At 43.5% G+C, this 17,210-nt stretch overlaps 1 protein-coding gene across 9 annotated transcripts in view; it reads right to left on the minus strand.

Moving 5' to 3' along the window:
* Positions 1-12,242: 12,242 nt before the first annotated feature.
* PDE4D (phosphodiesterase 4D) overlaps positions 12,243-17,210 on the minus strand; it is a 421,789-nt gene continuing 416,821 nt past the window's right edge. For all 9 annotated transcript variants that reach the window (XM_074855370.1, XM_074855371.1, XM_074855374.1 and 6 more), the window contains one exon: positions 12,243-17,060. In XM_074855370.1, the coding sequence (XP_074711471.1) occupies positions 16,650-17,060 (411 nt within the window). In that variant the 3' untranslated portion in view covers positions 12,243-16,649. The remainder of the gene's footprint in view (positions 17,061-17,210) is intronic.

A 17,210-nucleotide genomic window follows, 5' to 3' on the forward strand; every position in this document is an offset into this window, starting at 1 on the left:
CCATGACCAGTTCAGTTACAAATCATGCTCCTGAAGGCTTTTTTGGCTTGGGCAGTCTAATGGATAAATTGTTTGAATACTAATAGTGTTCATTAATACTGATCACTGGCTGGGAGACAGCCTATGTCTTATGGCTCCCACAGGACAGCTCCAGGGGCCCTGCTGGGGACCCTGCCGGGGACCCTGCCTGGCATCACATCTGCCCTGGCCTTACAGTGCTGTTCAGCATTGCAGAATAGAGGCTGCAGTTCACTGCAAATAGCATAGTACCCCATTCCCATTTTGGGAAGTAGGTTTTAAAGACCCTTTAAATTTACAAATCACTCAATCCAGTGCTGACTGGCTCCAAGCAAGGGGGCAGTGGGAGTATTGGTGCTGCAGGACAACCCACAGGAGCACAGCAGGTTTTGCTCCTGCCATGGATGCTGCCAGCACCAGCTGGGAGACTTTTGGGGGTGCGTTTCAGCCTCAGAGCACTGGTGGTTTTCCAGGGGACCCATCCCTCTGATGACTTCAGAGCAGCTGGCACCCCAGCCTATGCACTGCATTTAGCAATGAGCAGCTACTCTGCCTGAGCCCAGGCAAGTCTGCAGTAGCACTGCAAGAGCAAGAAAGCAACTGTGCAGGCCAAAACACCAGTACGTAACAGCCTCAGATCACAGTGGGGTTTTTTGGCTGAGATTCATAGCTATTTAATCCTTTCCAGAGCAGCAGAGTGTCTGTGGTTGAGACATTCCTTGAGTGAGGCTTTGTTCCTCAGTTTCCTTCCATTTCTCCCTCTCTGTCCTTGGTCCCCCCAGCCCCTCCACAGCTTTTCAGCACAAATGCCCAGGTGCCTACAGCACCACAGGACCACAGAGATCAGAGAGCACAGCAGGAGGTTGTATCTCTGCAAAGTGTCAAAACCCTGGGCCAGATGGCAATAATCTAATTTTCATACTTTATTCCCATTTTTCTCTAAATTTCTTTGAAACATTTTCCCCTTGCCTTTCCTCACTTGTGAGTTTCCCTGAGGGTTTCATACTTGACTTCAAGACAATTCCAGACAGACCATTTCTGATAGGTTTCAATGAAATCTCATTAGCTAATTGCACCGGACGGTAGCTTATTTGAGTAATCTTCAGCAAAACTGGAGGTGTTACACAGGTGCTCTACATACTAGCTGACAGCTGCTGTATCCTAAGCATGCTCCTTCTACATACAGACACTAACTTGTTTAATTAAACAAAGCGTAGTGGAGGGCAGCACTCACTTCCCTGCACCTCTTCTCACTCTACATGTCACCTTGCCCCATCCCACAGGTGTCTGCTGTGGGTGGTAGGAGGCAGAGCCCCCCAGGAGGGCATCTGCCACTCCTTTCATATTTGGGTTGCACCGGAAATGAGGATGTTTCTTTGATGGACAGTACTTGCCAGGGAAATGATGCCTCCATCAAAGTAGCTTTCATCTGGGATCCAGATGGCTGGTGACTGTAAGGAGTGGAGTCCCCATCCTCCCTGCTGCCAGGAAATACATCCCATGCACCAATACCAGCTACCTACATGGTTGTCCTCTAACTTTTGAACCCATAGCCAAATTTTACATTTAAGGGCCTAAATTTCTAATATTTTCATGAAAATACACAGCCAGCTGGAGGAGAAAAATCCCATACACGTATCTACCCATGCAGGGGTAGGCTCAGCTGGGAACTTACAACTTCAGAAAAACACCAGAGCCGGAGAAAACTGGCCTCATAAGTTCTACGACTCGCAGAAATGTGCAGTTGTCTTATGGCGAGTGTTTATCTCCCACTGAGAGGGAGCCCCTGGGAGCATGTGAGGTGGGATGCTTTCACACCACGCATTGTCACACAGCCCAGCTCAGTGCTTTGGTACATCTCTGGACAAACTGCAAAACTTTCCTCTCCCACTGGCCAGGAAGGGTTTCGTCCAGCAGAGTGCTCCCTCCTGCAGGGATTTTCATATGGTGTCAGCTGGAGAGCAAGAAGCTAAGGGAAGGGGCCAGGCCGTCCTTCAGTTGTTGGTTGTGGGAGTGTCTAAGCACTGAGTGCATGAGGGAGACTTCGCAGCTCCTGAATAAGAGATGTAACTGCCTTCCTTAGGGATGAGGGGAAGAGCAGTACATGAAGCACAAGCTCCAGGAGATAGTGAGACCATCCAAGTGCAGTTACTTGATATATGTGAAAGTGAAAGATGTTTGAAAATGCACACACATCTGTGCACACAAATTACTCATACTACAAGAGCAGAAAGCAGAACCCTGCTACCGGGAACTGCACCCATCCCTTCCTGAGACAGAGGCGTCTTCTGCTCTGGCTGGACACAGCCACGCTGGCCAACACAATGAAACAACCCCGCAAAACTCAGCTACCTGACAATGGGAGGAGAAGGCAACCCAAATCCAAATATATGTTGTGTTGCAAAAACGAGGCAGAAGAAAGAAGCAGACCAGCCCAGTCTTTTTGGATGCCCTCACCTCACTGGCAGGCTGGCCAATGAGGGCTGTGTTCATCTAAGAAATGGATACACACATGTGCAGTTACACCCCTCTGTCTCAGTTCAGCTGAGGAAAACAGGGCCAACACCATGCTCCTAACGCAGGGTGACACACAACTGCTGCCATGAACAGCACAATGCAATGGTTGGAGCACTGCAGCCCCATCTCCTCTTCCTGCATGGCTCACAGGCCCAGGACCCCACACTGGCATTAGGAGGGACATGACTGCCAGCACCCCTAAATCCAGCAGTGTACTTTCCCTCCTATAAGCATGTGGGGAAGGAGCCAAACAATGCAGAGGTTAAATGAGAATATCAGCTCAGACTGGAGACTGTTAACTAGAAATAGAGGCAGGCAGCTTCTTCTTTGCAAAGAAAATACTTTGCTATTTTGCAATAAATAGCCCTACTGCTTTATGGTGTGAAAATTACTGTAATAGGAAAAGCCCTTCCAAAGCGCACTTCCCTCTCTTTCACCACACACCCCCACCCCATCATTTGCACAAAGGACCAGCCCATTCTCAGGCAGAGTGAATTGCACATACCATTAAATACCTTTGAGGGTTGGACCTGTGGCACTAAGCAGTGTGCGTGGCTTCCCGCACACACAGCACATCTCTCGTAATGTTTCCCCAGGTCATGGTCCCCAGTAATGTACCTGCAAGCGCAAAGCATGAATGAAACCAGCTGACACAGCTGCTCCGTCCTGCAGCCTGAATTTGTCACGTCAGCTTCCAGTGATTTGGCTCCCTTGCCAGCAGCTGTTTTGCCTGCTAGACAAAAAGATGGACTGACGGACTATCACATTGCTGTCCCCACATGATCAAACCATATCTTAGCCTTCTCTTGAGTAAGATAAATAGGTCATATTCCTTGCATCCCACTAGACAGCAAGATTCCAGGTTAACTTAATCTTCCATTGCATTTTTTTTCCCCTTCAAACTGCATCTCCAAGCATCACTACCAAACCTGGACGCTGTGATTCTAATAAAGTCCTTAGCAATAATAAAGGTTGTTAAATAGTCTCCCATTTATTGCCTCTTAAGCATTTTTTTAGCCCTTTTACAGGCACAGCTTTGTAAGGGACATTTCTCTGCAGCTGCCATCAGCACAGCATCATCACACACATGCTGTATCACTGATTCCTTGGTAGTATCTCTCCTGATAAATGTGTCCCATGTTCTTTATCCCCAGATGCATGTGGGGATTAAAGACATACTACCCCAGTGTATGGGAGGGAATGAGAGAGAGAGAGAGAAAGCAAGAGAGAAAGCAAGATTGCTTTGAAGCAGGGCTAGGGCTGCTTCTTTGTTCGCTGCAAGATTTGTCTTTGTGGTACATGCAATAAATAAACACATGTAAGTTTAAAATTCCACAGAGCGCTTCTCTTTCCACATTATGGCAAAGATCCTAAAATCAAGAACTGCTTTATGTGGGGCCCTGTAAGAAACCCAAGTGCCAGCAGAGGTCCACAGCCAGATGGGTTACAAAGGCAGCTCTACGTCAGCTGGTGCTGCTCTTTTCATCAGAGGAGGGGCACTGCTCAGTGTCTCCGCATACAAGGGATTGCCTGTATCAAGTAGACTTTGTATCAGGCTTCAACCAACACTGCAGTTTAGGATGTCAGCCCCTGGCTGTGGTCAGGACAGCCAGTGTAAGCACTAATTGCAGTCTGAGAATAATACTGGCTAAGCACAGCCCTTAGTTTGTTCAATGCTGCAGTCAGTCAAGGTTTTGAGAACTTAGTAAGAGATTTGGCATATTATTTTTCTGGAGAGTTTCAACTATCAAAAGGTGCTGAAGTTTTAGAGCCACCTTTAACTGTCTCTGTTTAGCCCCATGTAATGATGGCTCATAAGCATTTACTGTAGGCCAAGTCCTATACATGTACAACACACATGTCAACTGTACTTTGATTAGCACATGCTGCATAACCCATATTTTCTTTTCCAGCCTTCTTCAGATAAATAGTCTCTGCTGCATATTAGAGATACAGATAGTGTAGGCATCTGAACTCCATGGATGCTGGAAAAGGACAGGGTAAGGGCTGGTGGGAGTGAGAAGTTCAACATTTGGAAGTAACCATGTGTCCTGGTTTTGGCCAGGATAGAGTTAACTTTCCTTGAGCTGAGAGGAAGCACAGCTAGAGGGCCAGGTCCCAATGTGTGGAGTAGCATGGGCAAGTATCTAGAACAGTGGGCACCTCCAGTGTATTGGAACTTTACTTCTTCACAGGTGCAGAGTCTTGAAGAGCTAGTAAAATATTTGGGAAAAGTATGTTGTCACCTGGATAATTCCAGAAAGGCACAGCTCACTGTAACATGCTGGGGCCTAGCCCACACTTACCGAGTACTGTTAAACAGTATTCAGCACCCTCAAAAGGAAGAGAAGGGCTCTGGATCTGATAACCAAGAAACAGAAACTGCAGCCACTACAAGCCCAACCACAGGCGCTGCAGCTGAACCAGAGAACCAACCTATGATGATGTCAGTTGCTCCCATACAGAAGAAGAAATACACAAGAAAATCCCCTCGCAATGTACAGGGTGATGATGAATCAGGCCCATCACGAGAACAGGAGGAGGAGGCAGAGCCAGTGATAGTTGCAGGAGATACGGACAGTGCAGACTATCAGTGTGATTAAGCAATGCCAATTTTATTGTGGTGAAGCAAGCCTTTTATAATGCAGGTGAGAATCACATGATACAATCACATGGTATAATTCTTTCTGATTGGACAGTTAGCTTTGCACATGCTCCTTAAGCTCTTTCTTCTGATTGGATGAAAACTGCCACATTGACATTGTACAAACTTCCTTCTCCGTCCAAACCCACACCCTGAAGTTGTTTAACTTCCTGTGTTCTTCTTCCTTTTTTCCGGGTTATTTCCTTGCCGACGCTGAGGCTTTACCAGTCTTGCTCATATGCAGGATTGCTCACACGTCCATTTTCTCGCAGGGACTCCTTCCGAATCCCCACAGATAGTCACCCAATCCTTATCCCTGAGTGAGTTGTGAGACACGCGAAAAGATTTCAGCCACCATCCAGGAGAGCATCTTGTTACCTGGCTGCTCCGGTGCTGGGATAGCGGGGCCAGTAACATGGAACTAGAGGCTACCCTCTAGGTAGCTGGGATCCCTGTCTAGAAGCTATCCCAGGTAGCTGGGATCCCTGTCTAGGAAAGGGGGTATTGACAAAGCTGTTGGAAAGGAGACACAAAATCTCAGTCTCTGGAGGTGACTCCTGTCAACTGTGAGGGAGAGGTATCCCTTCAAGGAAGATTTTGTATGTCATCCAAGTGAGTGGACCACTATGGAGAGAGGTATCCAATACTTGAGGGAGCTAGCCATGGACTATGACCCAGATGATGTGTGGCTACCCACAGATCCAGATGAAGTCCGATGCACCTGGCCCATGTGGCAAAAGTTTGTACGGAGCACACCGTCATCATATGCCAATGCATTAACAGTAATGGACTGTAGAGATGAAGAGGGACCAACAGTGGATGAACTGGCTCGCCAACTACGATGATACAAAGGAAGTTTCTCTTCCTCCCTCATCGTGGCTGTGAAGAAATTATCTCAAGATTTCCAGCAATTTAAAGAGGACATGTCCTACTCCCCACCTGCATGGACTAGAATCTCAGCTATTAGGAGCAGTCATTTCTCTACCCAAGAGAAGCAGTATACACCACGGGGGAACCTGTGACATTGCCTGTGTGACTATGGAGAAAGACATGAAGAAATGGGATGGAAAACCTACCTACCTCCTAGAAGAGCGGGTATGTGAGTTGGAAGGAAGAACAACTACAAAACGGGGTTCTTTTAGGAGAAATGCTGCTCTGGTTTCCAGTAATCAAGTGCCCAAACAGAGCAGAAAGTTCAGCTTTTCTCATGATCCTGTGAGAAGAACTTCTGACTTGTATTCACAAGAAGTGAGTGATCAAGATGAGACTGAAACCCGTGCACACCACACTAACCCATTTGCCATTAGCGGGTATTATGACCAACATTAGAGGGGCCCTGCCTCCAGCCAGGCGGAGGACAGGGACAACCGAGTTTACTGGACGGTGTGGATTCAATGGGCTGGCACATCTGACCCCCAGCAGTATAAGGCTCTAGTGGACACTGGTGCTCAATGCACCCCAATGCCATCAAATTTTAAAGGGACAGAACCCATTTGTATTTCAGGAGTGACAGGGGGTCTCAGCAGTTGGCTGTATTGAAGGCCGAGGTGAGCCTAACTGGGAATGAGTGGGAAAAACACCCCATTGTGACTGGCCCAGAAGCTCCATGTATTCTTGGTATAGATTATCTCAGGAGAGGGTATTTTAAGGACCCAAAGGGGTATTGGTGGGCTTTTGGTATAGCTGCCTTGGAAACAGAAGGAATTAAACAGCTGTCTGTGTTACCTGGTCTCTCAGAAGATCCTTCTGTTGTGGGATTGCTGAGGGTCGAAGAACAACGGGTGACAATTGCCACTACAACAGTGCACCGACGGCAATGTCACACCAATAGAGACTCTGTAATCCCGATCCATAAACTGATTCGTCAGCTAGAGAGTTAAGGAGTCATCAGCAAGACTTGCTCACCCTTTAAGAGCCCCATATGATCAGTGTGAAAGCCTAATGGAGAGTGGAGACTGACAGTAGACTATTGTGACCTGAATGAAGTCATGCCACTGCTGAGTGCTGCCGTGCCAGACATGCTAGAACTTCAGCAGAACTAGAGTCAAAGGCAGCCAAGTGGTACGCCTCGATTGATATTGCCAACACATTTTTCTCCATCCCTCTGGCAGCAGAATGAAGGCCACAGTTTGCTTTTACCTGGAGGAGTGTCCAGTACACCTGGAATCGACTGTCCCAGGGGTGGAAACACAGCCCCACCATTTGCCATGGACTGATCCAGACTGCACTGGAACAGGGTGAAGCCCCAGAACACTTACGGTACATTGATGACATCATTGTATGGGGTAATACAGCAGGAGAAGTTTTTGAGAAAGGGGAGAAAAGAATCCAAATCCTTCTGAGAGCCAGTTTTGCCATAAAGCGTGGTAAAGTCAAGGGACCTGCACAAGAAATCCAGTTTTTAGGAGTAAAATGGCAAGATGGACGTAGTCAGATTCCAATGGAGGTGATTAATAAAATAACAGCTATGTCCCCACCAACTAACAAAAAGGAAATGCAAGCTTTCTTGGGTGTTGTGGGTTTCTGGAGACTGCACATTCCAAATTACAGTCAGATTGTCAGCCCTCTCTATCAAGTGACCTGGAAAAAGAATGATTTTATATGGGGCCCAGAGCAATGACAAGCTTTTGAACAAATTAAACAGGAAATAGTTCATGCAGTAGCCCTTGGGCCAGTTCCGACAGGGCAAGATGTTAGAAATGTGCTCTACACTGCAGCTGGGGAAAATGGCCCTACCTGGAGTCTCTGGCAGAGAGCACTAGGGGAGACTCGGAGTTGACCCCTGGGGTTTTGGAGTCGGGGATACAGAGGATCTGAGACCCACTATACTCCAACTGAAAAGGAGATACTGGCAGCGTATGAAGGGGTCCAAGCTGCTTCAGAGGTGATCGGGGCTGAAGCACAGCTCCTCCTGGCTCCCCGACTGCCAGTGCTGGGCTGGATGTTCAAAGGGAGTGTCCCCTCTACACACGATGCAACTGATGCCACATGGAGTAAATGGGTCGCATTAATCACACAATGGGCTCGAATAGGGAGCCCCAGCTGTTCAGGAATACTGAAAGTAATTACAAATTGTCCAGAAGGCAAAGATTTTGGAATGGTGCCAGAGGAAGCGGTAACACGTGCTGAAGAGGCCCCACCATATAATAAACTACTGGATAATGAGAAGTGATATGCCCTGTTTACCGACGGGTCCAGTCACATTGTGAGGAAACATTGAAGTTGAAAGGTGGCTGTGTGGAGCCCCACACGATGGGTTGCTGAAGCTGTTGAAGGAGAAGGTGAATTGAGTCAGTTCACAGAGGTGAAAGCCATCCAGCTGGCCTTGGATATCGCTGAGTGAGAAAAGTGGCCAGTGCTCTACCTCTATACTGACTCATGGATGGTGGCAAATGCACTGTGGGGGTGGTTACAGCAGTGGAAACGCAGCAACTGGCAGCACAGAGGCAAACTCGTCTGGGCTGCTGAATTATGGCAAGATATGGCTGCTCGGGTAGAGAATCTGGTTGTGAAAGTACACCATATAGACACTCATGTACCCAAGAGCCGGGCCACTGATGAACATCAGAACAACCAACAGGCAGATCAGGGTGCCAAGATCAAGGTGGCTCGAGTGGATCTGGACTGGCAACATAAGGGTGAACAATTTATGGCTTGCTGGGCCCATGACTCCTCAGGCCACCAGGGAGGAGATGCAACATATAGATGGGCTTGTGACCGAGAGGTGGACTTAACCATGGATGCTATTGCACAGGTAATCCATGAATGTGAGACATGTGCTGCAATCAAGCAAGCCAAATGGTTAAAACCCATTTGGTATGGAGGATGATGGTCAAAATATAAATATGGGGAGGCCTGGCAGATTGATTCTCTCTCACAAACTCGGCATGGCAAACACTATGTTCTTACAATGGTGGAAGCAGTCACCAGTTGGTTGGAAACTTATGCTGTGCCCCATGCTACTGCCCGGAACACCATTTTAGGCCTTGAGAAGAAAGTCTTATGGCGGCATGACACACCAGAAAGAATTGAGTCAGATAATGGGACACATTTCCGAAACAACCTCATAGACACTTGGGCCAAAGAACATGGCATTGAGTGGATATATCACATACCCTATCATGCACCAGCCTCTGGGAAAATTGAGCGATACAATGGATTGCTGAAAACTACACTGAGAGCAATGGGTGGTGGAACTTTGAAACACTGGGACGTGCATTTAGCAAAAGCCACCTGGTTAGTCAATACCAGAGGATCTGCCAAGCAAGCTGGCCCTGCTCAATCAAACCTCCTACATACTGTAGATGGGATAAAGCCCCTGTAGTACACATTAAAAATATGCTGGGGAAGACTGTCTGGGTTACTCTTGTATCGGGTAATGGTAAACCCATGAGTGGGATTACTTTTGCCCAACGACCTGGGTGCACTTGGTGGGTAATGCAAGAGGATGGAGAAGTCTGATGCATACCTCAAGGAGATTTGATTTTAGGTGAAAATAGGCAATGAATCAAACTGTCAAATAACCCTGTTATTGCAATTGGTGCCCCACAACATCCTCCTGCCACATCCAAAGCCTCTTGCTCCACCAACTGAGCCAACTCCACCTCATCCCTCCAGCCTTAAAGATTGTCATGACCGATGGAACCCAAAGTTATGGACTAAATGAACTCAGCAGACATTGTGGAAGGATGGCCCATAGACTGAGGGAATGATATCTGTGAGACCTGGGAAAAGGGGTGGTGATTCCTTAGAATGTATTGGGAGTCTGAGCATGACGTAAATGGTATGGAATAAGGGGTGGAGACTGTTTTGGTTTCGGCCAGGATAGAATTAACTTTCCTTGAGCTGAGAGGGAGCACAGCTAGAGGTCTGGGTCCTGATCAATCATTGGAGTATTTCGTATCATGTGACATCATGCTCAGTGTATATAGGTGGACACGGGCTCTCTCTGGAGCACGACATTTTCAGTTCTCTGGGTCGGTGTGGCGGGATTTTCTGGTGTGGTTGGATTGCTGCTGGGGGGGGGGCAGGCTGCGTACCTGTTGCCACACTTGGTAAGCCACTGCTGCATTTTACCCATTTTGGACTCTACTGTTACTGTTGTTTTCTCGGTACTATTAGTAAATCCTTTTTTTATTCAACCTATGAATTTTCTTCTTATTTTTTGTCCCTCCCCTATTTTACCTGGGGGGGGGGGGGGGGGGGGGGGGCGGAGGTGAATGGCTGACCACGTGGCGATTGGCTGCTGGCTGAGCTCAAAGCACAACACCATGCAACATGACTGCCGAGTTTCTGATTTGCATTTGCTGTCAGCACAGCTCATCAGCACTAGACAGTTAATACTATCAGGGGCCACATGTCCTGTATCTTCTTGCTCTCACTAAGGACTGTTTACCCAGGTATGATGTCATCATCCTTCTCCTCTTCCCATGCTAAGAGCTTCTTTAGCAGAGATAGTCATAGAACATTTTTAGTCTTTAAAGCTGTGCTAAACTCTGCACTGTATCAAAATTTTTGACTTTCTAAATGTTCATCTTAAATGCATACATAGCTCTTACTACCACAATAACTTCATGGACCTGAAGATACTTGCTTTGTGAGAAGGAAACAAAATACAGCTTTGTATCTGCGGCACTGAGACAGAATCAAACCCAAACTCAGTTCTCCTAATGTCCACATCCAAGCCATGGGATTGCCTTTGACGAGATTATTTTAGCTAGAGGGTATTTCTCCCTGTCCAGGTTTTGTCCCCAGTTTGTCACTCTGATTTCTGTTTGGACTTCCTATCCCCCTTTATTACTTTTGCGGATTTCTCAACCAGTTTGACACAAGGAAGCTGGAGATTTTCTTTACCCTGCAGGCTAAATCAAATCGAACTAACTAAAAGCTTTTATAACAGCTTTGAACTTTTGCATTGTGAATTTTGTTTTTTCCTGGAAAAACTAAGCAAAATTATTCACAGCTGGTAGCGAAATTGGGCTGGTCATCCCACTAAACACTATGTGTGCTAGTTAGCTGTGACTTGTTTTCAGTGGAGCAGAGAGATCAAGCAAACAAAGCTGCAGCTATTCAAACTATTTGTCTCATTAGGAAATAGAGGAGCCATTCGGTTAAAAACACATTCAACTCCTTTAGCAGCAACTTGCTGCAGTGAAACAGGGGATGCATTTTGGATTTGCTCTGAACCTTGCCTATTCTGATGCATTATTGCCATGCACAGAGACTGACAAAGTGCTGCCAGAGGATGTAGGATGCAGTGGGCTAATCCTGCCAGTTTCAGGCTCACCATGTGCACAGCTGTGGTACCTGAGCTGCTTACTGTTCTAGCAGCTTTTTATTAGTAGGTTTTAGTAGTGCCAACAAGAATTTGGGATTGCTGCTTCCCTTCATAATTGCCATGATCTATACAAACCATTTTCCCATTAGGGCTGCTGGGAACATGCGAGGATGAGCCTACGAAGAGTGACAGGCACACCACCTGGTTTATCTGCCCTGCCATGCTGAGTGTGGCATCCTTCATCTTCCCAGCACAGCACTTACCAGCCTCTTCTGCCACCAAGGAGGGAATAAAAAAGGAGTCCTAGGGATTGGTACTCCTTGCAAACTAACCCCAAACCTAAAGGAGGATTTTAGACTTAAGGAAAGAATGGACATAGAATTTTTTTGTATTCAATCAGAAACTATTTTCAGTTAAACAACCAACGCCCCCAAATAACAAAAACCTCACTCTGATCAAGGAAAGGTGCATGAAAGACACTTCAAGAACTGGACCTGCATTAAGATCACATTTCTTCTTCAAGACAACAGCTGTCACTTAGGAATTTTATGTTAAAACACTATTTCTTTTAATCATCCATTTAGAGCTGAGATTGTCTGTTCAATATTTAACTATGGTACTCTTTCTTTTTTCTTTGTGATATGCCAGTGTATTGTTCCTCTAGGCAGGCTGCTTTTGCCACTGAAGCCAATGGTAAAATTTCCTGACAACTGAGATTGAACGCCTTTCTATATAACTGTATAGCACCTTTGTGAATTAGATTTCTTTATAAAATACCACATCTGATTGACTTTTCTGATTTATCCCCACATTTATTTTGTATTAGCTATGCAAAACACTATGATGACAAAAACATTGTAATCAAATTATTCTGGAAATATGCTTTCACTTAAGATGTCACAACTATGTAAAAAAATTTAACTTGCAAAAGAAGATCAAATACAGTAACTAGGCAGAATCAACCCATGCTTTTATTTCCATTGCATATAAAATTTCGTATGAAGGTATTGATGTACAATACTATCCCCTAGGCTGTAAGAGAGGCTAAGAAACCAGTGAAAGAATAGTCATGTGCAATGTTCACACAAGTTGCCACTCTCAAGACATACCAAAAAGAAAAATCAAATTGAAACAATAACAAAAAATTGTTCAGGATTTCTGTTGTTATGGTGTCCCTTTTAATACCAATTAAAACAAAAGCAATCAATTTCCTTTGGGCCAGGGCTGCTAAAATCTACAGTTTGTGTCAAAAAGGAGGCTCTGTTTTTCCTTGAAAAAGAATCTCTCCTTTCACAAAGAAGTCCCATGCTACAAGGGCTGGGCATCACTGGAATGGAGGAGAGGTATTTACCTCACTCTGGCAAATTCATTATATCAGCTCTAAGTAGTCTGAAGCAATGTAGCAAGTCAAACAGCAAGAGATGCTCCGTCCAACCTGCAAACCTAATACTAGTGTTATTAAAAGATCTAAAGGTTTACCACTCTCCCCTAGATCTAGTGCATCATGCTATACAAACCTGTGCAAAACCTTACATACATCTCTACAAAATAAAACTTTGGCTGCTTATAACACTAATATTGGTGTTGGAAAGCATTTCCAAGATTAAAGTTGTCTTTTGTCCTACTTTATGGATTCTACTTATACAGTGATAGGTAGTGCTACTAAATAAAGAAGAGCTATTACAGACAATTACAAAAGTGTATGAGTTATACCCTTTTAATTCTGATTATTCAATTTCCCAATACGCACTAAAATCAAATGCTTATTACAGATGCCTTCCAAAGCTGTTTCAGTACAGTTAAGCACTGAAATACAGCATCAATTTTATACCTTTTTAGGAGCAAAAAATGGCTGCAATAATCCCTGATGATAGCCTGTAAAAAGATTATAAGACAGGCAACACAATTATATTGCCAGAAGTCTGGAAAAGCTTGAACTTCCAGTAGGGTCATGAATGAAAGCTCATTGTAGTATCATGCATGTTAGCTCATACAAGTATCCCCATCTGTCAGCAACTAAAAATATGGTAGAAATGCCCAGCCCTAGCCCCACAGCTATGTTACTTCCAAATGCAGCAAAACAGAAGAAAATATTGTTTAAAGTTAAGGCACAGCCCTGGGACCAAAGACCTGCAGCTTTTTTTATTGATATATCTTTATGAATTTTATACTTTTCTTGACTCTTCCATAAACAAGCTCTAAGGTGACACTGAATATCTTACAGGACAAAAAAAAAATGTACAAGGAGTATGTATACACAATCATTCTCTCACCAAGAGTTTCCAAATATAGCAACACCACCCAGACAAGGATGATGTTATAATAAGAACTGATAATTTACAATTAACATTACAGTATGTACATTACAATAAATACATGGTTGTAAACAGAGACAAACAAGACTGTATTACAGGTAAGGTCATTTGGTGAGAAAAATGCATGGCACAAAATAAATAATGCATTTGAAAAGAACTGTCAAAGCTTTCTGTAAAATCCATTTCATAAAAGTTTATGATTTTCTGAATGCTATTTATTCTATCTATATTCTTTCATCATAATTTTTTAATGACACAAAACAATTTAACAATTCAAATACAGCACTGAGTACAGTAACTTGCAAGCTAAAATGTACTGTTATAAGCAAGACGAATTTTCTTTTTTTCCCCACTTTATCCACTCACTGCATTTTTTTATGGCAAAAATATTCAGAACACATAAAGCCACTTGTAAATTGTATTGTTTTAAAGCAGTGTGCAATGCTAAAACACACTTTGGCAAAAGAGGAAAAAAAGATTGTACAGTGCATTATATCCCTGGCTCTAAGAAATGATTTAATTTTCTATTATTTGATTGTCCACATGTATGGGTGTATATCTCAATATGGTGTTATTCTTTTCATTTACTTTCAATTAGTGCAGATACAAACCTTTTCAGGTCCCTATTGGTTATTTTGGAATTTATATTGCTTTTCCATTACTAAGGTTCCAGGCACTCTTGGGGATTGAAAGGATTTTTAAATGGATCAGGTTCAGGAAGAAATGATGAAGAACAAGTCAAAAATTGAAAAAAAACAACCCATGAGTTCTCTTAATTCTCTTTCCTTCTTTAGCATCTTCTGTGCTAAGGCCCTGTGAGGGCTAAAGGTAGAGAAAACTATGACCTGGATACAGAAGAATGCAAAATGCATTTAAAAGCTGAATTATTAGCCAATTGTTTTTAACAGGTTTTTATTCTAGATCGCAGACACTTAAAAACCCTGTATTCGTATCTGCAAATTTACTACAAAATGAATCCAAGGGTGAAATAATGGCTGTTGCTATCTTTTGTTAATAAATCATCTTGATATTGTGATTTTTACCAGAATTTTAAAGACTGGGAGTCTGCTAGCTTCCCTAGGCAACTATTTCCCATCTTCTACGCTCAAAACTGCAATTTTAACAAAGAGTAAAATGGAGGAAATAAAATTCCTTCCTCTTTCATGTGACCAAACAACAAGACTGGAAAATGACAGATATGAACTCCTACCTCCCCTTTAACTTTCCAAGTTACAGAAGCTTTCAGGACCAATCAAACTGAAAAGCAGGATTTCCTCAGCACAAGCTGGATAAAGGATGAAAAGATCTGAGATTGAAATAATGTGGAGTAACTACAATTCTCACGATGCATTGCTCATTTACTTAAAAACATAAAAAGACTGACCCAGCTCTTCTTGCAACAAAGACATGAAAAATGCTAATCATTATTTTTATGCTGTAGACATCTCAGATTAGCAAATGGTTTAACTAGGTAGCTGACACAGATAAAAAGATCAAGTCAAAATTGGAAATATTACACTAATGCTTTTTTCACCAGAACAAATATTTCATATGTTGTATTAGCCTGTTCTGATTTAGCAGTCTATAGCTCCCAGCCAAAACTGGTCTGAAAACCATGTTTCAGAGGGATGAATTTTATTAGTATAGCAGAGGAGCTGCTTTTCATAGAGTCACAGAATTCAGGTTGGAAGGGATGTCAAGGATCACCTGGTCCAACCTTTCTTGGTAAAAGCATCATCTGGACAAGATGGCCCAGCACCCTGTCCAGCTGAAATGCTTTTGTATTAAGACGACAATTCATTTACCTTTCTTACAGGCTTTAGTTTTACAAATTCTAACTAGTGGTCCCAGTTGGTTTCACTGGAACCACTTCTTGTAGTAAGATAGAATTGGCAGGATCAGGCCAGTATAAGGGCAAAAGTTCCTCTAATATGTTTGGGAAAACTAATTAAAAACAAAAAAGCTATCATACTGAAGAAGTTTTATGTAACAAAGGATATTCATGGAACTCACAAATATATAAAATAGACTTTTACAGCTCAATATTATCATGAGATTAAGGTGCAAAAAAAAAGAAGGAAGGGAAAAAAAACTAGAAGTATTATCCAGTGTAGCACAGATTTGTACTGAAAACTTGTAAGTTTCTCTTTGGAAAAAAATAACCAGTGGCAGATGAAGTCTGAAAGTGTTTTTCTTTAAATATAATACCTCAGTACATTTAATAATAAAAGTAAGCTCTACAAAAGATCTGTCTCTTACATACTATATGAAATCCAGAGGCTAGTGCAACCCACTGGGTCACACTTTTTTGTCACGCATCAGGAAAACCTGAAGTTAGAAAATGATGCAATTTCCACAGCTCATCTTCCTATTGGTAACAGAATCATGTATCCCCTCACCTATGTGCATTTGTTTTCCATTAGGAACCTCAGTTTATTTTCTGTTTCCTCTCATGATGAGCATTATCTAATACTTTGATTGTGAAATACAACGAATTCAAAAACTATCAAAGCATATCAGTATTTGGTTGGCAGGTGATACTCCTTTGAAAACACTTGCTTTATTTAATAAAATCTGCCAAATGGAGAGCTTACTAAAGTGTAGTTTATGAATGTTATCCCCTCTGCTTTCTGATGTCATGGAGGTGAAAATTCTGGTTACAATATTCCTGAGTGCCAAACTGAGTCATCAAGGTCAGTTTTGATCAACAAACGTCCTGGCAGATGACTGCGAGTTCTGGCCACGGTTTTAGCATATGACATACACTTTGGAAACCATTACCTAATAAAAAAAAAAAAAATCCCAAACCCACAGAAAAAACAGAGAAAGAGGAAAAGAAAGAGAGAGGGCAAGAAAGAAAGAGACTGCGTCTTCATTGTTACGTGTCGGGAGAATGTTCTTCCACCACACAAGGTTCTGTCTGGTTCTCCTCCTCTTCTACTTCTTCCCCTACTTGCTCATCAAGAGGAATTTCAGTGGATTCTGAATCCTGGGTGCAAAGAGTCTTGGAGTCACTGCAGCTGGTGTCTTCTTCTACTTGACTTCCACTGTCCTTTTCGGTGTCTGACTCACCGTCTTCCTCCAGTGTTAGTTCAAACTGGAATTTTTCAGTTTGGCCCTGCTTACCCTCTTCCCGGTCATCAGGTGCAGGAGAAGGACTTTGAGGGATTGTGCTCTGGTACCACTCTCGATTGTCCTCCAGTGTATCTAAGATATCCTGGGCATCAGGGTGAACAAGATCTGCCCATGTCTCCCACAGAGGATGAACAATGTAGTCTATAAAACCCACCTGTTTCAAATAATACAAAATTAAGATGAGCTCTTATTCACGAAGAACAACTATGCGTGTAAGTCATACAATGTGTAAGAAACATAACGCTAGTAATAGACACTAGATGCACTACTGTGAAAGGTAGCTGAAAGGAAACCATGCTCTTTT

Source organism: Strix uralensis, chromosome Z (genome assembly GCF_047716275.1).
Source record: "Strix uralensis isolate ZFMK-TIS-50842 chromosome Z, bStrUra1, whole genome shotgun sequence".
NCBI lineage: Eukaryota > Metazoa > Chordata > Aves > Strigiformes > Strigidae > Strix > Strix uralensis.